The following is a 22317-nucleotide window of genomic DNA, read 5'->3' on the forward strand; positions in this document are numbered from 1 at the left end:
CTCACTGCCTAGCTCCTAATTGCTACCTTTAGTTTAGGTAAAGCAATTGCTAAATATGCATACCATTTATATGCCTCTGCAGTTTGGCATAATAAATCAAGGGAAAGGATGTAGATTAAAAGTGTTAGACTGTGCTATATTTAGTAATAACCTTTCTCACCACACCTTTGTCAGAAAGACTTAATGTAGCGTCACCCAGAATTTGCTTGAGACAAACTCAGAACTAGTGATTAATTACGCACATTATGATGTTATTTTGCTTGGCCAAGCGTGACCTTCGCTGGGGTACAGGCTCTAGTTAACAGGCTGAGTAGCGGGATGTGGTCCATGGTGGAAATAATAAGGGAAAAGAGCGGAATTAATTGGGTTTGATTAAGAACGCTTTTCAAAGGGACACTATTTTCCCCCGTTGACATAATTGGGGATCACTTAGAGGGTGGGAGGGGATTTTGATGGCTGGCACCAGTTGCTCGTCTTCGTCCCAATGTTCACTTTGGGAAAAAGGACATGTCACTCAAAAAGCACTCCCTTCCTTGCTTTACACACGTATGCATAACATGCACTGGCACACGTTAATAGTTTAGTTTTGCATTCATTGCAACATTCACTTCCTGTTACTCATCTTAACCTTAACTGACTAATAAATGCTTAACTCTAACATTAGACCCCATATTAGTGAGTGCTACTGAGTCTCTTCCTCTTTGCCATGTTATATTTGTAAAAAGGGTTTTTCAAAGATCACAGACTGTAGTGCAGACCTCCCATTTCTGTTACATGTTATTGCTTTTTAGAACTTTACTAAAGGGGAGATTGTGAACAGTTTTAAAGTCAATATCTTTTGTAATAATCTTTTTTGATGTGCAGCAGTAGCTCAGTCCGTAGGGACTTGGCTTGATAACCGGAGGGTTGCATGTTCAATCCATCCAGTCAAATATTTGTACTTTTAAGCAGTTTTAGCAGTTCTTTACCTTGCTGGACGAGTAACAGACCATTTTGTGTTCATTGCAACACATTCTGGATCCTGAGAAATCGCTGTACAACCAGCCATTTCATCTAACCTGAAGAAGGGAGAGCTGTCTTCTCCATGGAAGAGAAGGATAACTCCTCAGACCTGCGCTCTTCTTCACTAAGTCAACTTAGCGGTCTCCTTTGCTTCAGGTTAACAGGGTCCCTCCCATTTTATAGTGTTAAGAGCTCACTTTTTAGTCATACCTGTCCAATACCGTTGTCAAGCCTTTTATGTCAGATAGAAAAGAACTCAATAGAAAATGTATTAAATGACTACATGTACCAAGAGCATTCATACTTTCTTAAGTATTCCAGCAGTGTGGTTGTGATCAGTTATTCAATAAACATGTAATTTAACTGCAACATTTGATATGTCACTCATGCTACCTGACCAATACACTGATGTCACTTTGAATTAAATGCATAAAAGAGCAAAAGAAAACCTGATTACTAACTGGAATGATTTGTCAACTACTAGAACATACATAAATGGTATGGCATTTGTTTATCACTGCATTATAACTAGTAGCTATCTTAAGTATAAGTATTGACATCCATTTGACATTAAAAATACATTTATTTGCCCTTTAAGCAATATGACATAATAATAAAGACATGCAGCTATCTTTCATTTGATGTCGCAGAGCAGGGCAACCCCACGCAAGATCCAGTGGTCTGGTGACTGAATGGTAGGCAACACCACTGCTGTGATGTAATTCAGGTCTGTGCGCCTTGGTTTCTTGTAGACGGGGCAGACATAGAGCTTAGGATCCACGGGGGCAGTGGAGTTGACGGCAAACATGTGGATGACAGGCAAGGGGGTGAACAGCACTTTGGGTGAGGACTCAATGAGATAAGTGTTCTTCCTGTCCCAGCCAGCACCATCCAGGTACAGACCATAAACATAAACTCCGTCCTGTTGAGGAAAGGAAGTCAGTGACAGAAAAATGCATGTTTCCTAAAAGAATAAACATCAATTGCTCAGCAGAAAATACTGTCATGGTTATTGTAATACCCAACCAAGTTTATCATAAATGTAAGTGTAAGCTGAATCTGAGATCAGATATATTGCTAGTGTCTCCATGCTTTTTGACTGACTGTAGGTGAGGCTGTGATCTCCTCCTGTGCCTGCTTCAGTACTTTGTTGGTCAGGGTAACAGTGTCCAGAGCCCAGCCTTTGTTTGCCCTTGTTACTTCTTGTCTCATAGCTGTTAGGAACCCTGGAAACATACCCCAGGAAAGACATTATTAGCATAAGTCCGATATCAATTTAACCTAATTGGCTGAAGGTCTTCATTTAGCACAATTTACCACACCGTCAAACTCAGTGCGTCTCAATCAACCGGATTGAATCTGTTGGGATTCATTTATGTTCCTTTATGCTCAAAACTACAGTGACTTCAGCATTAATCCAACAAGCCTTGTGTTCATTATATTTATTGGTGTGAGACAACTCTAATAATGCCTTACTTTTCAAAAACCTGTTACTCACCCTGGGGGTTGAAGAAGCCGGTCATCCAAAAGGTTTTGGGTCTTCCTTCAAACACCCAACTGTGGAACTGTTTGTTTCTCTCCAGAAGCTCTGTGAACCAAAAGCCCAGTGTGGAAGACTCCCAGGAGATTTTCTTCCACAGGTTTGGCACACGGGCATCAAAAATATTGTCCAGGGCATCACGGAGGTTCTAGGAGTCAAGTACAGATCAGAAGTGTCACAGGACTTTACACCCTCATGGCAATTAAAAAAAATTCAATCATCATATGGGATTTCAGAAATAAAAATTATTTTCTCACTTTATTACATAAAAAAAACCAACATGTTTCAGTATTGCAATATGCAAATATTCAGTGAATATTAATTGTGGAAAGAAATGTAATTCATGTGTGAGTATTTTGAGAAAAACAGTAAAGCGCTAGTGTTTCAGAATGAGCAATGGGTGAATTAGTGATCTGACCTCGCTCATTATGATAGTACCATCAATGGCCAAATTTAGGTCAGTCAAACTAGTGCGCACCACACTGATGATCCTTTGCATCCGATCCACCTCCTGACGTAGGAATATGTTCATTGGGTTCAGAGCTCCCATCTTCAACAGCCTGGCTTTGACCTTAAACCCACAAAAATTGCAGAATTTAGATTTTAGTTGTTGGAAAAAGTGGTGACTAAAATCCTATTTACCAGACAACCTAACCTCATGTGGCACATAATTAGGGGGCAGTTTCCCCAACATGTCCTGCGCCATGTTGTGAACAATAGACTCCCGAGTCACTCCTGATCCCCCTGCGCTTTCCTTGGGCTGGATATTCGTGATTGTGTCGAGAACTTCAGCAGATGTGTTCGTCTGATACCTGGTCAACATTGAACATGTAAGCATAAAAGCTATGTTAGCAATACTTAATAATTTCACATTATAATAACACAATATAAGCACATTATAAGCACAGTATTTTTGTCACTAATTGTTTAAGAGACTCCGTAGTAAGAGTGGCTTTGATAATAGTTTTTGGGTAACGTTTCCTTACGTGATATCAGCATTAGGATGCAGCCCCAACACCTGGGGCGAATCCACAGTGGGCAAGCTCTGAATACATTCCATGTACTTTTCTACTGTCTTGCACACTGGAATTTTGTAACCCGTGTAGAAGCAGAATGAGGGGTCAAACATCTTCTTACTGAACCACACCTGCAATGAAAAACACCCATTATCATCTAACAGATTCAATGAAACTATTGATCAAGGAGATGAATGAATAAAGGAACACAAAAATTGGATCATTACACGCGAGAAACAGTTGAGCAGGCGTTTGTCATAGTCATCTGTAACCCTTCCTCCATATTGCACCTCAGCTAGCATGTATCGCACAGTTACCCAGGACACATCCTGTGGGAAAGCACAAAATTATGTTAGGTAAGAAGTTAAAAAAAAGAAAAAAAAGTTTTTTAACCTTCCTTTAACCTAAGAATTCTAACCTTCCTGGGGCCGCAATCATCCAAGTGTCTCTCAACGAATTCAACACTTGCAGTGAAATCAGCAGAGTTGAACTCATATGGTATGTTCCAACCCAATGGTCCAAATTTGCGTCGTTCCTCAAAAGAAAGCAATACGACTCATGATTATAAATAAAATCAAGTGAATGAGCTTCAAATCGTACAAAAGAAAAACATACATAAATAACATATATCCCTAACTGTTTTGGAAAAAAATAAAAATAAATCAAGAACACAAGTACATTCTATAATATGTTGTTCAAATAATTACTATTGTGAATAGTTAAGCGCACATTGCCGTTTAAAAACATTAATGACTCAAACATATTAGACTATCAGATTGACTTCCCTATTATGACAAGTGATGAGCACCAAACAAATACACCAGATAGTCACACAAAATATTTTGACAAGGGTGACATTTGACTAGAATTTACTATTTTCATTCATCATATAGTCACTCTGAAAGTCTAATTTCCATATATTCATTATATCTCCTTCATTTTTTGGGAATGTGTGCAATATTGAATAGCATTTTTCATGACACCCTAAATTTATATAACATGAAAAACTAAAATTCATCAAATGAAGTCTATGTCAGGATTATTTTTATATTTGCTTCGCTTCTAGTCTGAACTGTACTACTTTTTTTTTTTTTTTTTTTTCATTGACTCCTCTAAATAAAGTTCCTCTACCTAATCCATGACCTTGGAATGGACAGTACCTGCACAGCAGTGTGGAGAAAGGCCACACTGTACAGCATGGGCTTCCACATGGGCAGGTTGCTGACTTCCAGCTGGTTCTGTGAAATTCCTGCAAATGTTCGTTTCAAGCCAGCACGCACTCCCTGGGGTGGATCGTTGGTAAATTTGATGGAGGACTAGAGGAAAAGGGGTGGCATTGATTTAAGCTTGTGTAATGTATAGGTCAGGAAGTAAAGTTATAAATGAACTAATACTTTTATAATGCTTTACATAATAGCTTTTGAAAGGATCACCTGTAGAAGTGTGATGGAGAACTGATCGTGTGGTTCTGTGGTGATCCACACCCTGAAAGTATCATGCATGGTCTCTGCAGTTGTGATAGTGTCTAGCAACTCATCCATAAACTCCAGGCCCAGGTGACAATTTTGCAGAAGGACCCAGCCTCCCTATACATATCCAGATACAGAGACAACAGATCAGGTGAAATGGTAGGCCATCACTTTAATGTACTCATTCATACAACGTACCGTACTACTGTACTTCCTTATCTTATACATATATACATACATGCGTCATTGATGTCTGAACAAGCTTCCTTGCATGCACCTCCTGTCCTTGCCCCATGGATATAGCTCTACATTCTGTAAGACACAGCACAATGTAGTGAGATCATGAAATGCAGCGGATGTACAATTCGTTATGGTTAAGATGAGAAGCTTATACAAGCTGTAAGTTTAATATGGCAGTAAAGCTCACCAAGTTCAAGTTTCTTAGAAAGTGCTTCAATTTGGTCAGTAGGATCTGAGCCCATAGAAAGGAAGCAAATTAGTGGGGTGCGAGGGTCACTCTCCTCCCATGTGCTTTGAAGGTTCAAGATGATCGGCTCAGCAAACCTCATGCCCAAAGATTTTCCTACATACTTCCTGGCCTGAGACAAGGTACGGTCTGGGCACCAAGACCTGCGAAAGAAATAGTGTGTAAGAATATTGTATTAAACATCATATTGTGTATTTGACCACATAAGCAACATGACTGGCAGCAGGATCCAACCTTATTAGCAAAAGTTTAAGGAAGACATCAAGGGAGTTGTATCCATCAGGGATGACACCTTCCTCTGGGGCATCAAGATTGTGCCATGCTTTCCAGAGTTTTCCATGTTGGGATACCTACAAAATATGTCAATAGTAAGTAAGTAAAATTTATTTATACAGCGCTTTTCACAGACAGGGTCACAAAGTGCTTTACAATGTGCATAGACAATTAAATATAATATATATAATATAATAAATAGCAACTTTAAGGACCTGTTTTTCCTGCCATTATACGTATCAAAGTAAAAACAATGTAGAGAGCATCTGACTGGAAGGGACTGACTGTACGCTGCAGCACTGTTAAAAAAGACTTTTGTCAACTAGCCATAAAAAAACTAGCTTTAACTGATCATTGTAAGCACTGGTAAATTGGGGTAAATCTTACTGAATGGGAAACAAATTGGTTGACTAGAAAGTATACTATAGTCCTACAAGTAGAAAGCAGTACATAGTATAGCCGATGACAGCGGTTCAAACTACCAGTCATTGCGGCCGGGTCGGAACTGGTTGTTAACTAATGCGCGATGATGAATACTCAAACGATTTTCATCACACTAATTGAGTGCCAAATAGCTAGGTAAATACGAGAATACTTACTTACTTAAGAGCTTAAGTACTATGTCTGTGTTATAAATGTTTATTTCCTGTACATGTGAATCCATAACATCATGGCATCCCATCTACTGTAACTTTACCATACACATCGCTGTCATTGGCATCAGTTTATTGGCCCCCAGCGGTGAAAAAAAATAATCAATAACACAACAAAAAGAGTTAGTAACATACTCATTGTGTTATGAAGACACTTGATGGAACTCACCAGCCCTTACTGTTTGATAAGGGCAGGTGTGCTAGAGAGCAGAGGAAACTGGAAAATTGGCATATAGGTGCCATGGCCAGATGTATGATCCATGAAACCTTTTCTCACCTGGGTTATGATGTTAGTGAACTGTGGCAATTTGCCGAGTTCCACTACATTTAGCCATATCATATCCAGGATCCAACTAAATGGCTTTGTGGGGCAGGTCTTCAGGTCAAGAGCTGCGCCACCTATTTGCATATTTAGAGAAGTCATCATGTTAGAAGATGCCATAATAAAAAAAAGGTGGATCACACTTTCCCCTACAGTGATGATTATCTTACCTTTGATAAGTATCTGAAATTTGTCATGCTCTATTTTGTTATTCTGTAAGTCAATCTTAAGAGCCATCAAGAGTGTGAAGATGAACTTGTGGTTTTCATATAGGCCTCTCACTGTGTACCTGAACACCTCATAGGACAGACAGTCAATGATGTTTGCAATTCGCTTCTGAGTTTTAGAAGACTTCTCAGACCTGCAGATCGTAACAATAGTAAACAGGAGAGACAGAGATTATTTTCTACATCAGCACACCTTGGAGAGCATTATAGCACCTATAGCCTGTCCTCTTACAGGCTTCAGGCTCAAAACAAGCACCAAGACAGTTTTGGTAAAACCATACCTTTCTAGTGACAGGTCAAACAGTTTGAGGAACTGACCCAGGGACATCTGGTACATGACATTAACCATGCTCATCTCTGTGATAAGGAAGTAAAGGCTGCTGCCTCGCGAGGCAACAGGACGATATTCCGCTTGAGCTATATTGATCTTCACCTCTGCATCTGCTGCAACACTGAGCTTTGCACTAACTTCAGCGGCAGTTTGCTTAGTTGTACTCAGAATGCCGATCATGGAGTCATCATCAACCAAGGAACCTTTAATCACACAAACAGAAACACTTTTGTGTGAAATATATAAATACATTACCCGTATGGCTTCAAAGAACTGGCATTAACCAACACCAGTAACTGTTTGTACTCTAACCTTTTGTGCTGCTGAGTTTGTACAGCAAGTTGTCTTCCAACTCCTGCATCTTTCTCTTATTGGCAGTTACGTCCTCAATTAGCTTCAATCTTTCTGCTTCTAGTTCCTGTTAAAATAATTGTTATAAGTGGAACTTAAATTCATGAGAATCCCAAGACACGATCAATATACATGCTTTATACTGTAATAACGAGATTATATAAGAGAAAACATTGATTCAGCTAGCCTAGCACAATTGACCCAGTTAGAGACTACCACATGATGCTCCTAAAACACTTTGCTGCTGGCCTGAAGTTGTTACTGCAATTTTCACCATTTCATGTAATATTATTTACCGCCAATTAAAAACTATTTTTATACAACATGGAAAAAATAGACACTGACATTTTTCTCTCTGAGGATGACACGACCAAGTAGCTGGTTCTCCAGGCCCTTCATGTTTACAGTGAAATCAATGATGGATGTCTTGGCGCTGACTTCTGGGGTGTATGCTGGATTTGGCAGTTTGGTGGTTATATAGAGCTGGAAACCATCCATCACATTTACCTCTTTATCTCCCACTTTAACCTACACAAGACAAATCCAAGAATTTAGAAGAGGAAACATTTCAGTTGTATTGTTGATTTCAAGTGGGAATGGTGGCTACATTACCTTGAAACTGGTCCCAGATTTAATAAAGTTTTTCTCAAGGACATTGTCAAGGGCAGGATCTAGCTCCTCACATACATTTTCAATAAGCAGTGGGCGTCCCAAAGAAAGACAGTCTTCCAAATGAGAGCGAAAGAACTTGTGGTTGAGTGATGTCACCTGAAATAGAGATCACTGATAAGTTCCATACCATATATTACCAAAACAACTAATTTGGGTTGTACTTTGCTTGTACTGTACTTGGAGTGCATTAGCCTTTTCTTTTTGCTTAATCCAAGCCTTGCCCTGAGTCTGGGGATCGATGAGGAGGGGATATCTTGTTGCTTTTGTGACAATGATGCCATTCTGCACAGACAAGTCATCTCCTGGGAGTCCTTGAAGGTTCCACTCGCTTATCTTAACCAAAAACAGAAGCATGTGTTTTATTACATTAATAACATATAGTGATGTAAAATAAAATTAGGTTTATGTTGTTCTTACAGTGGGAGGGTCCACTAGGGAAGAAATTAGGTTGAGGTTTTCTGTGAAAGGGATTTTATGTTTTCTGAGCTCTTTCTGCCAGATGTCCTTCAACAACATTTCACGGAAACTCTGGTTGAAGGGCCCACAGTAAGACAAGAAGCCAGTGAGCTGCAGCACGTCCCCCACAAGTCTGCCAACAAGAAGCACATTACCTTATTCAAATGCGTGAATAATCAGAAATTATAAATCTCCACTTAAAAAGCCAGACCCAGTTATAATAAAGAAACATGTCCCCATTTTCTTTTTAATCCTACCTGTTGATCTGTGATTTAAATTCTTTGCTTTGCTCTATCCAGCGAATTTTCTCTCCACTAAGTCCGTCAATAAGTGTAGATGCAGCCTGCATTTTATCCCTACACATTTTAGCATCAGCCAACAAGTCCTAAAAAAACAATCCACAATTTCAATCTCTGTCTTAAAGTAAATGCAATATTAAAAATGTTTTATAAGGTTGAAACACACCTGTTTCTCTTCCATAGCAGCATCACATTTGGCCTTGACTTTGTCAAACTCTGCTTGCTTCTCAGCCAGCTGAGCCTCAGCCCTGCCTAGCTCATTATTAGCCACTCTTAGCCGGTTTGCCTGAATGGCCAGGTTAGCCTGCAGACAAAGGACATTACAATTCACAAAACACCAATCAAAGTAGTACTTTATCATATCATAATATTACACATCTACAATGCAGTCCCAGTTACTGTATATATACCTAATGTATGTGAACACCCTAAAAGGATTAGAGCAGAACATTGTGAACCCAATATTAAAATACAATAGTCAACTATAAAATGTCTAAATGATTAGCTGCCATGATGAAGATCAACTTTACCTTGAGTGGGAGTACTTCTTTGTTGATGCCAAAGAATGTGGACATAGCCCTGGTCCATCCTAGCAAACCAGCTACATTACCACACACTTTCTTGGCATTTTCCATTGTGTAATCCTCCATTTCAAAGTAAGGCTGCAGCAGTTCTACCGTTTCCCCATTAATTTTGTCCTTTTGGAACTGCTGGAGGTTTGTCAAAAAACCAGTAGCACTAATGAGCTAAAAAGTAGAGAAGGAAAATGTGACAAAGGGAGCCATAAGTTTTTTTTTTGTTATTATTATTAACAATACAAAACACATTTGGGAAATTACAAAATGTGAATGTGAATTACAAAATGTGATGCGGAAGCCAGATGCTACGTGGAAATTTGCACCACGCCCTGCATACCCAGACCTTTGATTGACTGTTTGCATCCCGTAAACACTCACAAGCACACTGACCAGACACACTCTCCCAAAAGCTCCCACTCCTTTACAAATAACTCTGTTAACCCACAGACCAGCTACATCTTTCCAGTTATAATCAATAATATCAGTAATCAGAGATACAGCGCTACACGCCCCTCTGTGCTCCCTTCAGAGCAATCACCCATTCATAATCCCATAACCACCGTGTCTGTTCCCCGACTGAGACCGATTAAACCAAACGCTAACAAAAGAGGTGCTATACTAAACAACCTAATTGGCATTAAAACAACCACTGCAACGATAGAACAGAATAGGAAAATCAAATGTGGACTATTACATATTAGATCTCTGTCGTCGAAAGCATTATTGGTAAACGAATTGATATCAGATAACCAAATTGATTTATTCTGCCTCACCGAAACCTGGCTGGGCCATGACGAATATGTTAGTTTAAATGAAGCCACTCCTCCCAGTCATAATAATACCCAAATTCCACGAGGCTCAGGCCGAGGAGGGGGAGTTGCAGCCATATTTGACTCGAGCCTGTTAATTAATCCTAAACCAAAACTAAATTATAACTCGTTTGAAAGCCTTCTTCAACACCCAACATGGAAAACAGTACAGCCAATTATATTTGTTGTTGTTTACCGAGCCCCAGGTCCATATTCTGAATTTTTATCTGAATTCTCAGAGTTTTTATCATGTGTAGTCCTTAAATCAGACAAAGTACTTATTGTAGCTGATTTTAATATCCATGTGGACGTTGACAGCAATAGCCTTAGTACTGCTTTCAATTCACTGCTAGATTCAATTGGTTTCAGTCAGGGTGTGCATAAGGCCACGCACTGTTTTAACCACACCCTCGACCTTGTGCTAGAATATGGCATCCAAATTGACGATTTAATAGTATTTCCGCAGAATCCTTTATTATCAGACCATTTTTTAATAACTTTAGAGAACGATAAGACCTGATACATACTTAGACTGCTTTTATCCTATAGACCTTCAACAATTAATGTTAAGGGTCTCTTCAGCTAAGCCAACTACCTGTCTCTTAGACCCCATTCCAACGAGGCTACTTAAAGAAGCACTACCCGTGGTCAATACCACATTACTAGATACGATCAGTATGTCCTTATTAACGGGTCACGTACCGCAGTCTTTTAAAGTAGCTGTGATAAAACCTATTCTGAAAAAACCCACCCTCGACCCTGAGGTCTTAGCCAACTATAGACCTATATCTAACCTCCCCTTTCTCTCCAAAATCCTTGAGAAGGTAGTCGCTAATCAATTGTGTGACTTTCTGCATAGAAATAGTCTATTTGAAGACTTTCAGTCAGGATTTAGAATGCATCATAGCACAGACACGGCACTGGTGAAAATCACTAACGACCTTCTAACTGCTGCTGAAAAAGGACTTGTCTCCATACTTGTCTTATTGGACCTTAGTGCTGCATTCGACACTATTGACCATACCATCCTCTTACAGAGACTGGAACACTTAGTTGGCATTAAAGGAATCGCACTAAGCTGGTTTAAGTCCTATTTTTCTGAGCGATCCCAATTTGTTAATATTAACGATAAACCATCCAAATACGCTAAAGTTAGCCACGGCGTTCCTCAAGGCTCAGTGCTTGGACCAATTCTATTCTCTTTATATATGCTTCCTCTAGGCAATATTATTAGGAAACACTCAATTAACTTTCACTGTTACGCAGACGACACCCAATTATATTTGTCAATTAAGCCAGACGAAAGCAGTCAGTTAGCTAAACTTCAAGCGTGCATTAAAGACATAAAATCCTGGATGACCCACAATTTTCTGATGTTAAACTCAAACAAAACGGAAGTTATTGTGCTGGGACCCAAGCACCACCGAACTTCATTATCTAAAGATATAGCTACCCTAGATGGTATTGCCCTGGCCTCCAGCACTACTGTCAGAAATCTAGGAGTCATTTTTGACCAGGATCTATCCTTTAACGCCCACTTAAAACAAACCTCAAGAACAGCCTTTTTTCATCTTCGTAACATTGCCAAAATCAGGAACATCCTCTCTCAAAACGATGCTGAAAAACTAGTCCATGCATTCGTTACTTCCCGGCTGGACTACTCTAATTCTTTACTATCAGGCTGCTCAAATAAGTCCCTCAAGACCCTCCAGCTGATCCAGAATGCTGCAGCACGTGTTCTGACAAGAACTAAGAAAAGAGATCATATTTCTCCTGTATTAGCTTCTCTGCATTGGCTTCCTGTAAAATCCAGGATTGAATTTAAAATCCTTCTCCTGACCTACAAAGCACTAAATGGTCAAGAACCATCATACATAGAAGAGCTCTTAGTACCTTATTTTCCCACTAGAGCACTGCGCTCCCAGAATGCAGAGTTACTTGTGGTTCCTAGAGTCTCTAAAAGTAGAATGGGAGCTAGAGCCTTCAGCTACCAGGCTCCTCTCCTGTGGAACCAGCTCCCAACTTGGGTTCGGGGGGCCGACACCGTCACCACATTTAAGAATAAACTGAAAACCATCATCTTTGATAAAGCTTATAGTTAGGGAGTGAGGAGTTGCAGCATAATAGAGTAGAGGGAGGCAGGAAGTACAGCCCGTTCCGGCAGGGGAGAGTACGAGCCCGGTCCGGCCCCTCTCTTTAGCCTGCCTCTCTTAGTTATGCTATTATAACTCTAGACTGCTGTTGGGGAAGTTCCTTCCTTCCAAGGACACAATGAGCTGCTCCCTCTTCTCTCTTTTCACTTGTCTCCTTTTGTGTGCATCTTAGTCCCAGAAATGCTTGTTACTAACCTAGCTCTGGGGAGTTTTCTCCCCGGAGTCCCTATGCTTCTTCTTCACCCAGAACATCGCCTTGGAATTGGGTGGCACCTACACCGGGGTCTTGGGTGCAGCTGACGCTATGGACTTGCTACACCCTGCTACGCTCTGCGATTCCCCGCAGTGTCCGACTGCGCCCTGCTGCGTCCAACCGCGTCCACCCAGGATGCTGTGCCACACTACACCCCATAACGCCCTGCTGTGCCCTACTATGACATGAACTACTACGACTACCATTGTGGTCACTGTTTCACTATCTTTATTATGAGTATTATTGCCACCACTCATCACATCCCCAACCGGTGCCGTCAGACACCGCCTACCAAGAGCCTGGGTCTGTCCGAGGTTTCTTCCTAACAAAAAAAAAAAGGGGAGTTTTTCCTTGCCACTGTCGTAATAGCTACTGCTTGCTCTTGAGGCAACCACTGTAATAGTTGGGGCTTCGTAAACTACAGAGTGTGGTCTAGACCTACTCTATCTGTAAAGTGTCTCGAGATAACTCTTGTTATGATTTGATACTATAAATAAAATTGAATTGAAAATTGAATTGAATGTGACATTACAGAAAGTGCATACAATGTGCAGGTTATGAGTAATTAGAGCAGAATCCCAACAACTAAAATTTAACAGAAATAATTTTAGTTACCTTCAGTGCTTCTGACCATGATGGCTTAAGACAATGTCGTTCTGGATCAATAGAGACTGTGTCCAACTTCCTTTGGAATAACACCAGGCAGGCGTCCATAATCCTCATGATCAGATGTGGAGGCTTGGCTAATTTCCTCACTGTGGCAATGTCAGCAGGCTTGATGGTCTGTAAGATTTTTTATTATATCATGTAATGCACTATATATAGTGTATATACACAAATATGAAAACAAATTACACAAATCTCACATTTAGTGCAGCTTTAGCCTCTTCTAAAGCTGGCTTGGCAGCCTCCAGTTTTTCCATTGCAAAAGCTTTCTCTTTCTCAATTCCATCCACAATTTTCTGGGCTCTATCCTTCACAACCTGGACCTCATTCTTTACAATGGTAGCAGCTTCAGCACTGACTGTCACCTCTGCCACCACCTATGTGAACGCAACAAGAAATGTCTCGCGTAATAAATTGTATCACATAAACACTAATAAGCTATTGACGTTTCATACAGTTTTCAAAACCTTGGGGTTAAATATTCATTATACAATGAAACCTCACTTTGACCAAATAATGAATGTTCTGTTGTCTAAGTCTTTTTCCCCTCATAATCAATGTGTGTCACACTTGCTCCAACCTTTTATGCTTGTTTTCATGCAATTTAATAATTTATGATTTTAGAAAATTCATCATCATAAACACAGGCTGGAGCCTGTATTATCATTTACCTTGTCAGCTTTGACAGATGCTATAGCCAGCTCTTTTTCCTTGACCTCAAGAACTTTGGATAGTTGAGCCACAGACTTACTTGCCTCCACCAGTTTGTTCAACCCTGGAAATGAGTAACATCTTTTAAAATCCCTGCCCTGAGTAGACCTTGCAAAGTTGTCCATTCATATCATCTTTATAGCATATCATAACCTTGCTGCTGAAACTTTCTTACCAACATTCATGCGCTCTGCTAGTGTGTTGATATAGTTGTACTTTTCAGTGTATAGTGTTTTGTAACCATTCACAAAAGAGAGGTATGATTTAGGGGTGACATGAGTTCTTCTTCGAAACCTGAAAGATGAACAGCATACAACTTCATGTAAAATATGTATCTGGACTAAAAACATGAGAGTATCTGAATATCAATACTATCAATGTAACAGTGTAAACCTAGATGTGTGTTATACCTTTCAAAGTAGCTGTCACAGGCAACGGATACTTTGTCATGATATGTACCCATGGTGGTCACCACAGAAGCCTTGACATCAGCAGAGCAAACTATTAGAAACTCTGACAAGAAACAGTTAGATACAGCCACCAAAGCATCATTGGGCCAAGGGGTGAACCAGTCCATGGTGCAGCCAGAAATTAACCCTGGAAACTTCAGGGATCTGGAGCCAAACTTCTGCCCCACCTGTCAAAAGTGTAGATAATGTAATTCAAATAAGAATATTCACTTATGCAGGGGTAGATTAGCAAGTGCATGTTTAATGCAATAGTTTAGAATTGGCATGCATTATACCGAACAAATACAGAGAAATATAAAGTAAACAAAGTATGTAAATACATTTGGGTTATTGCTTATGGGTAACGGAAATACTAACCTACCGGTGAAAAGCAAAGAACTACATGCAGATTCTTTCTGGACCGGGATATGAAGTAGTCATAAAGATTGTCAAAGGTTGGTGGTACACGAGGAAACTCCTTTTTCATTACAGAGAGCAGGTTCTGAGTTATTTCTTGAATCTCATCTTTAGCAAAAAGGTTGGAGACCTGCGCACACATAATTTACAGACATAATCAGGATCAGTGAAAGCATTTCTTTGAGTTTGATTTTGTCTGACCTCTTTTTTTCTGTGATATAGGAATGATTATTGTTTTAATGAGAATAAACTAACGTTCTCAACTATATTGTCTAAATGTAGACTTAGCTGTTATGGGGCTTCAAAGACATCAAACGTTTTACTGTTGAAGTGAAGTCCTCACCTCTCCAGAAGAAAGAACATTGTTGAGGTACTCGAGAAAGGCTTCATCTTTTACTTCATTGTCCGTAAAGATGAAGGTGATGCCTTTTCCCTGAGCCCCAGCTGTTTTATATAACAGTTTCAGGTCATCCATGAAATTACTTATGTTGTATGTTCTGATGAAAAAACAAAGATAGCAGTGTAAGAAAAAAAACCTACAATTAGTGTATCCTGTATATTGTCCTGCAAGTGTGAATGTGTGAAAACCAACACAAGTGCACAATTTTGGATAGATACCAACAGGACATGGGTTAATGGTAATACTTACTGTACATTCTATTGCTTTCTACAAAAAAAAATGGTCTAGTGCTTCTTTAAACATATTCTGTTGCTAATGAAAATGGTCTTGCCATAAACAAAAATGTACCTAACAGTTTGGTCTAGTCCATGATATCACATACAGTGCAAGTACAGTGTGTGTAATAGGGTTGCTACTATTGCACAATATAGGCCTTAAATGATGAATGAATTTGTTCATTGCTACTAAGTAGTAGGAAACATGATACATTTCCAACCTTTAACATTTTATCAAATTAATTAAAAACACAATTACAAAGTGAACAAGTGTTCGCAAACTAACATTTAACAATATATAAATTTACTTGTAAAGATGTAAGTCGATGGGAATTAGGTGATATTGTAATAGCAATGTTTTGTAGTGCATTTTAAACAGAGAGAATTGTCTTTAAAAGTCTTTGTTTTTATGTAATTTAGTTAATGATTTGAGAAAAGTTACAAAACAACTAAATACAAAACTATATAAGAGACTATCGAGTTTTCACCTTATTCACTACCTTATCTTGTAACTGCGTGGCAGTCTTCTTCCAAATTGCTATACAAATAGTGACAGAAGTTTTATTTTTTTCCTGTTTTTACCTTGTCAATGTGATCTGGAAGATGCTGTATCCAGCTATGTATGAGGCCAGGCGAGTCAGGCTCTGTTTCCCTGATCCTCCCACTCCAACAAGCAGGGCATTACCATTGTCAGTTCGAATGATTCGGGAGATCTATACAAAGGCAAATCTCAAAAAAATCAGAATTATCTATAGCTTACGCTACAGAATATGCATCAGCTACAGTGGCTTTTAGTCTGACCTTGACTAGATGAGTCATGGCATCCGTGAAGAATACGAGATCTAGGCTGGAGCCTCTTATGACCTCATTGTGCTGGGTCTGATACATCATCAGCTTTTCTGATAAGAACTCAAAATTTGGCACCTGGAAGAATGTTAGTTTGCTTAGGTTTTGGTGACCGTTTTCTAAATTGATATTACAGATATCCAACAATGGTCTAAATACCAAGTTTATACCAGTTCATAGATTTTGGGGGCATCAAAACAGGCATTTTCATCTTCTTCTCCAGTGGGCTCGGGAGCATCTCGCAGGAAGTCCACAAAGTAGGGCTCAGGATGAAGTTCTGCGACAAGGCTGGGGTCAACATGCTCTTGAATCACGCGAGACACAGCCTTCTCAAACCACTCTCGGTCCTCAGAGCAAATAAACCTAAAGCAAAACAAAGTTTCAGTTTGCATCTTTGCCATTTTGTTGTACTTAAAAAGATAATTTAATGTATGTAAGCACTGTACCTGTCAGCAATGACCCGCATACATTCACTCTTGAAAAGAGCCAAGAGAGTGGAGATATCATTACATTCTTCGGCCTTAATGTTTAACATTCCTTGCCAGATCCTGGACAAGTCTCTCAAATTGAAGATGTAGTGGAACTTGGCTGGTGTAGGAAGCATTTTTGCCTTCAATGAAAAATCATTAAATCATGTAATGTCTTCATTAATAAATCGTATCCCTGTAATCAATTAATGTCAATTAAGTGATTACCTTTGTCCACTGCCATACAATCCTTCCAGCAGACACAAGACACTTCACCATGTCTGAAATCTCAAGCTTGAATTTCCTGCATGTATGGAAATATCCACAGCCAATGACACCTACAGAGAAAAAGCATGAAAAAAAGTTTAACTGTCTGATACACCCTACAGTAAGCAGAAAAAAATAATGATTTTAGAGACAGCTACCAAAGATCTTATCAATGGAGGTGTTGGACGGCAGAGTACAGTTGAAGACTGTGAACTGTCTTTTCAGTCTTTGTGGGATGTCGTTTCTGCCACCACCAGGATGAATCATGGCAGCCAGAACTTGTACGTCCACAATAGTGGTGAAGTCTCCTGGTTTGTCTAGGTTGTACATGCCATTCATTTCCATCATCTGGCGTACTATCTCATTGGTGATCTGGTTGGACAGTCACATACAGTAGTTATTTAGACTCAACACAAATAGTCAATATATAAGAAAAAAACCTGCTATATAAATACCTGATCTCCCCATTCATTGACAATAGGCATGTTGATATCATCAATGAAGACTGTCATCCTGCGTCCCCCTGGGGGTCCATAGGTGCTGCCAATCCTTTTCTCAATGTAGCTCTCCACTGTTCGCTGTAATGAAAAAAAAAAGGTTTTGCAATAAAACCAATTCACAAGTGTACGAAGCCATGCATAGAGAACATACTAATAAATATACTACCTGAAACATGATGGGTTCTGTTGCAGATGAGAAGTTTAGGGACTTGGACAGGTCTGTTTCAGGATCATATTTTTTTGTGTAGCTTTTTATCATCACAGTCTTTGCTGTCCCTTGTTCACCAATGAGCAGAACGGCCTATACAAATACAATATTCAACTTTCATAGATAAACTGTAATGCAAAAAAAGTAATTACGTTTTCTAAGTAAACATACTTCTGTTATTTTTAAAGAGACAAGATCACCTTGCGTTGTTTGGCAATTGTCTCGAGCAGGAAAGAGGTTCTTGTGTTATCAACATTTGGAACAAGAATGGAGGCGTAGTCTGGCACATGATCAGTAGGATAGACATACTCCCCCACATGGTTATTCCAATGACACCATTCACCTGAAACAGAAGGTGCAATACATATAGTCGTAGGCCCAGGATAAAACAGTCCTTCAAACACTCACTTAAAAGTCAGATAAAGATGGCAAAGAGGTGGTATTTAATGTATGAAATGACTGTACCGTTTGGGTTGACCATGTACTCAAACATTGTCTCTCCTGGCTGTGTTTGAGGTACATCAATGCCACTGCCATGAGCTCTGATGTAATGCTCCAGTTTTTCTCTATCCCCTAACTCCAAAAGGGCTCCCAGGCTCCACATCAGGCAGAAGACAAAGAGGCGTTCAAGGTGTTTGCTTCCAGCCAAGCCCCCTGTCTCCTTGGTTGGGATAAGGCCTTCCAGCAGATTCACAGACTGAGGGTAGATAATATTCAGATAATTCAGTGTTTCACAAAAGAAGTTTAGAGCCATCTTCTAATTCCGTATGTCTTCAGCATTTTGTTTTTTGCATACATACCTGCATTATATAGTTGCATTCCAAAAGCTCCATTTTGGGTTTAAGGGTTTGCTTCATATTTAAGTAAGCGTCTTCAAATATCTTGTCGTATAAATTCATAATGCTTTCTGCCTCTTTTGCTTTGCGTTTGTTAGCCCATCCCTACAACATAAAGCCCATGTTCCACATAAGCACTTTATTGTAAAAGAAGCATTGTTTATTGTCTGCAAACATTCTCTCCTTTAATGATTTAACAAAACAACTGTACCTGGAGTATGGGTTTCCAGCTAAGAGCCGAGGAGCTCATGAAGACCATACCCACCCTGGACACAGTAGCAGGGGAAGCATTATCCATGTTGTGCACCTCAAACACCAGCTTGCAGGATGGAGACATAGTGATGCGGTCACCATTAGCCAGGGTCAGTGTTTTGTTATCATCCAGCACAGAGTTGAGGTTCTCAATCCATATGGCGTCCACAGGTCCATCCAGCACAATCCATATGAACTCCCCTGAAGTGTATACATTTCAAAGCCATCACAATCCAATCCTTAAATTCTCAAACAGCTCTTCCACATCAAAGACTGACCATATTTACAGGTGGTATTACCAACATTTTAGCGTGTAAGCATGCATCACTTTATGTCTGCTGTTTAAGCAAAATGTTAACAGAAGCTGCTTTCTCAGACAAAGCAACTAATCCATATGAACTTTGCTTCATGTTCTTATACTCGATGGTTCAAATAATATTTAGTTATTGATATGTGTATTTAATGTGTTTTGGGTGGTTTAAGATTTTATCAGCAATTTGTGAAATAAATTAAGAAATATTATTTTGAATGTGTACATACCTTTCTTGGCTTTAAGTGTCCTTCTCCACAGAGTGGAAAAGATCCCATCAGTCCAATCACTGGTGGCTGCATCAAGACGACCAAACATCTGTGGTGCAGTGATCGCTTTGGGGTTCATGCGTAACTCCCTGGTTGGGGCTCCACATTCACTCAAAGCTCGCATAAGCAGGTTGATGACTATGGTCTTCCCAGCTCCACTTGGGCCCAAAGTCATCAGGCCATGGCGTACTCGTGAAGACTCATAAAGCTGATAGTAACAGTAACATATCATTGACGTATAATCCAAACAATAATTTTATAACGCACAAAACACAATAGAAGCTTAACGTATGGTCAAATAGTACCTGAACCAGCTTGAGGTTCCATGGTGGGTGGTTGACAATACCAGCAAGCTCAACTTGATGGGCAACAGCTGCTTGAAGTTCAACATATGTGCTCCCATCCAGTTGGATACCAGGGAATAGGTCATTGATTAGGCTAAGGAAGAGGGGCTCATCCTCATCCACCTGAAACATACAGAAAGATTCACATACACAGTATCTGCTGAAACTCCAAAATATATTATACTATCCCTGGTGGCCAACACTGAGTTCCTGTCATACCAGTTTAGAAAGATTCATGTCACGCAGCACTCTCATGACAATTCTGGACTCTGTGTCATCAGGCCGTGCTCTTTTATTGGCCCCCAGTGTTCTTAACACAGACAGGATATTCCTCAGGCCAAAGTCATAGTGGACCTGACGAATAGCAGAGGCTGTGTGTCAGTAGGTCAATAATGATATAAAAATAGTAATTGAGCACTAGCCACAAGATTCTCACCTGTTTTGTAAGTTGTTCTTCACACAGTTTATAAAGGACAAAGAACTTCTGGGCTAAGACGACATTGTCATTGAACCCACAACTGGCTAGTTTGACTCTCATGATGATCTGCCAAAAACAACAACAATGGAGAAGTGACCACGCGTCAAGACTAGAGCATAAAGTAAAATATTACTTTGCAGCAAAAGTAGCCTTGACCAACCTGCCGGTCTGGTACCATCATTGACACCGTTCTGAATTGCACTTTTAGGTTTTCAGGAAGTTCCTGACGACCTGCATACCCAGGGTTCTAGACGTGGAATGGTAACTCATTATTTAGCGTATATTTAGTTTTTCCTATAAGATTCCTGTGTATTTGTTTATCCTACCATAGTGATAAAAAGGCCAAACTCTGGATTCAGAGTAACACAGTCTCCATCAGTAAAGATGAAACTGCTTTTATGTTTCTTGCGTGCCATCAGAACAATGTAGATCTGCTGAGCAGCAACAGAAAGCACTGGCAGGTCGATTCTGTTGAACTCATCAAAGCAGCCCCATGACCCTGACTGTGCAAGGCCTGAAAAAGAATACATAATGAGATAACTGAAATTATACACCACACTGCTGGATGAATTGTTTCATTGATTGGGATACCTTTGTATATCCTGCCAAGTCCTCTAAAGTCCATTTGGTCCGAGCAGTTGAACACGACCACATATTTGCCGAGGCAGCGACCCATGTCTTTAGTGGTTTCAGTCTTCCCAGTGCCGGCTGGCCCTGCAGGAGCTCCTCCCATGCTCATGCCCAGAGCCTGGGACAGTGTGATATAACACCTGTTGATAATAGCAGTTTTCCAATTCAACTTAGAAATTAAACATTATATGAAAATTTAATTCAATAATTAAGATACAAAATGAAATTCCTCTTCTCTTGCCTGTCAGTTAGAGGGGTGATGACCAGACGGTCGGTACAGCCTAGGAACTCATTCTGATAAATGAAGTCCACATTAGTAATAGACACAAGGACCTTATCCATGTCCTCCTTGAAGTAAAATCTGCTCTGCTTCAGCCATTCAAAGTCACTGACAGATTTGATACGCTTTTTTACCTGAGGAAAAAGGATATCAATCTGAACGTGATAAATAAATGACAATAACAGTCAGTTAATAATATAATAGGAGCCATGACCAAGTAAGACTTTGTAAAGAACCTACTAGGTCGTTAAATATATCACTCTGGTGTACATGGATTGTGACAAGCGTCTCATATTTGACTCTGTCAAATTTGGTCAGGTCACAGGTGGTTTGTTTAATAAGTGCGCTGAGTAGATTTAGGAATTTCTTTTTGGTAAGAGGCATTATCTCCCTGTCATCCTCAGCATTTTGCAGTGCCTCTTCTGAATCTCTTGTCCAAAGCATCTGGATTCCCAACAAGCCCACCTAAAAAAGTAAAAGAAAAATATTGCATGAAAAGATGCAACTCCTTAAGTGAATTATCTGAATGCAACCTAAAAGTATGAGCTAAAATACCGTACATAAGTTGCGGTGCCATCATGTATTAAAAACAACAAAAGAACTACTGATGTCACTGTCACAATTGTGAGTTTCTGTTGTAGCTTTTCCTTAGTCTCTGTTTTCTCCCTTGTCATGTCTTGTTTTACTTCCTGCCTTGTGTTTTCCCTCGTGTCTGATTGTCTGCCCCGCCCTGATGTGTTTCACCGGTTCCTGAGCCCTTGTGTCACCTGCCCCTTGTTTCAACCTCGTTACCTTGTGTATTTAATCTCTGTGCTGTCTTT

General features: G+C 39.8%; 1 protein-coding gene across 2 annotated transcripts in view; it reads right to left on the reverse strand.

The window, feature by feature from the left end:
• Positions 1-1344: 1344 nt before the first annotated feature.
• LOC116034220 (dynein heavy chain 8, axonemal-like) overlaps positions 1345-22317 on the reverse strand; it is a 58966-nt gene continuing 37993 nt past the window's right edge. Inside the window, exons 42-93 of one of the 2 annotated variants that reach the window (XM_031276784.2) lie at positions 21737-21961; positions 21458-21630; positions 21178-21356; positions 20913-21100; positions 20747-20833; positions 20545-20652; positions 20328-20462; positions 20070-20231; positions 19726-19972; positions 19145-19386; positions 18898-19038; positions 18563-18794; positions 18298-18440; positions 18056-18190; positions 17845-17967; positions 17548-17761; positions 17351-17460; positions 17102-17265; positions 16826-17018; positions 16611-16733; positions 16392-16522; positions 15478-15631; positions 15100-15264; positions 14679-14905; positions 14444-14562; positions 14229-14332; positions 13758-13934; positions 13507-13674; positions 9629-9844; positions 9265-9402; positions 9057-9184; positions 8761-8932; positions 8521-8676; positions 8284-8439; positions 8017-8199; positions 7633-7738; positions 7271-7523; positions 6933-7123; positions 6718-6839; positions 5749-5864; positions 5455-5657; positions 5266-5339; positions 4992-5144; positions 4719-4874; positions 3977-4093; positions 3786-3887; positions 3529-3689; positions 3198-3354; positions 2961-3113; positions 2501-2690; positions 2107-2228; positions 1345-1924 (exon numbers count right to left, since the gene is read on the reverse strand). In XM_031276784.2, coding sequence (XP_031132644.1) covers positions 1637-1924; positions 2107-2228; positions 2501-2690; positions 2961-3113; positions 3198-3354; positions 3529-3689; positions 3786-3887; positions 3977-4093; positions 4719-4874; positions 4992-5144; positions 5266-5339; positions 5455-5657; positions 5749-5864; positions 6718-6839; positions 6933-7123; positions 7271-7523; positions 7633-7738; positions 8017-8199; positions 8284-8439; positions 8521-8676; positions 8761-8932; positions 9057-9184; positions 9265-9402; positions 9629-9844; positions 13507-13674; positions 13758-13934; positions 14229-14332; positions 14444-14562; positions 14679-14905; positions 15100-15264; positions 15478-15631; positions 16392-16522; positions 16611-16733; positions 16826-17018; positions 17102-17265; positions 17351-17460; positions 17548-17761; positions 17845-17967; positions 18056-18190; positions 18298-18440; positions 18563-18794; positions 18898-19038; positions 19145-19386; positions 19726-19972; positions 20070-20231; positions 20328-20462; positions 20545-20652; positions 20747-20833; positions 20913-21100; positions 21178-21356; positions 21458-21630; positions 21737-21961 — 8382 coding nt within the window. In that variant the 3' untranslated portion in view covers positions 1345-1636. The remainder of the gene's footprint in view (positions 1925-2106; positions 2229-2500; positions 2691-2960; positions 3114-3197; positions 3355-3528; positions 3690-3785; positions 3888-3976; positions 4094-4718; positions 4875-4991; positions 5145-5265; positions 5340-5454; positions 5658-5748; positions 5865-6717; positions 6840-6932; positions 7124-7270; positions 7524-7632; positions 7739-8016; positions 8200-8283; positions 8440-8520; positions 8677-8760; positions 8933-9056; positions 9185-9264; positions 9403-9628; positions 9845-13506; positions 13675-13757; positions 13935-14228; positions 14333-14443; positions 14563-14678; positions 14906-15099; positions 15265-15477; positions 15632-16391; positions 16523-16610; positions 16734-16825; positions 17019-17101; positions 17266-17350; positions 17461-17547; positions 17762-17844; positions 17968-18055; positions 18191-18297; positions 18441-18562; positions 18795-18897; positions 19039-19144; positions 19387-19725; positions 19973-20069; positions 20232-20327; positions 20463-20544; positions 20653-20746; positions 20834-20912; positions 21101-21177; positions 21357-21457; positions 21631-21736; positions 21962-22317) is intronic. The other variant, XM_036000078.1, reaches the window with a different exon arrangement.

The sequence above is a fragment of the Sander lucioperca genome, chromosome 4 (assembly GCF_008315115.2).
Source record: "Sander lucioperca isolate FBNREF2018 chromosome 4, SLUC_FBN_1.2, whole genome shotgun sequence".
Taxonomy (NCBI): domain Eukaryota; kingdom Metazoa; phylum Chordata; class Actinopteri; order Perciformes; family Percidae; genus Sander; species Sander lucioperca.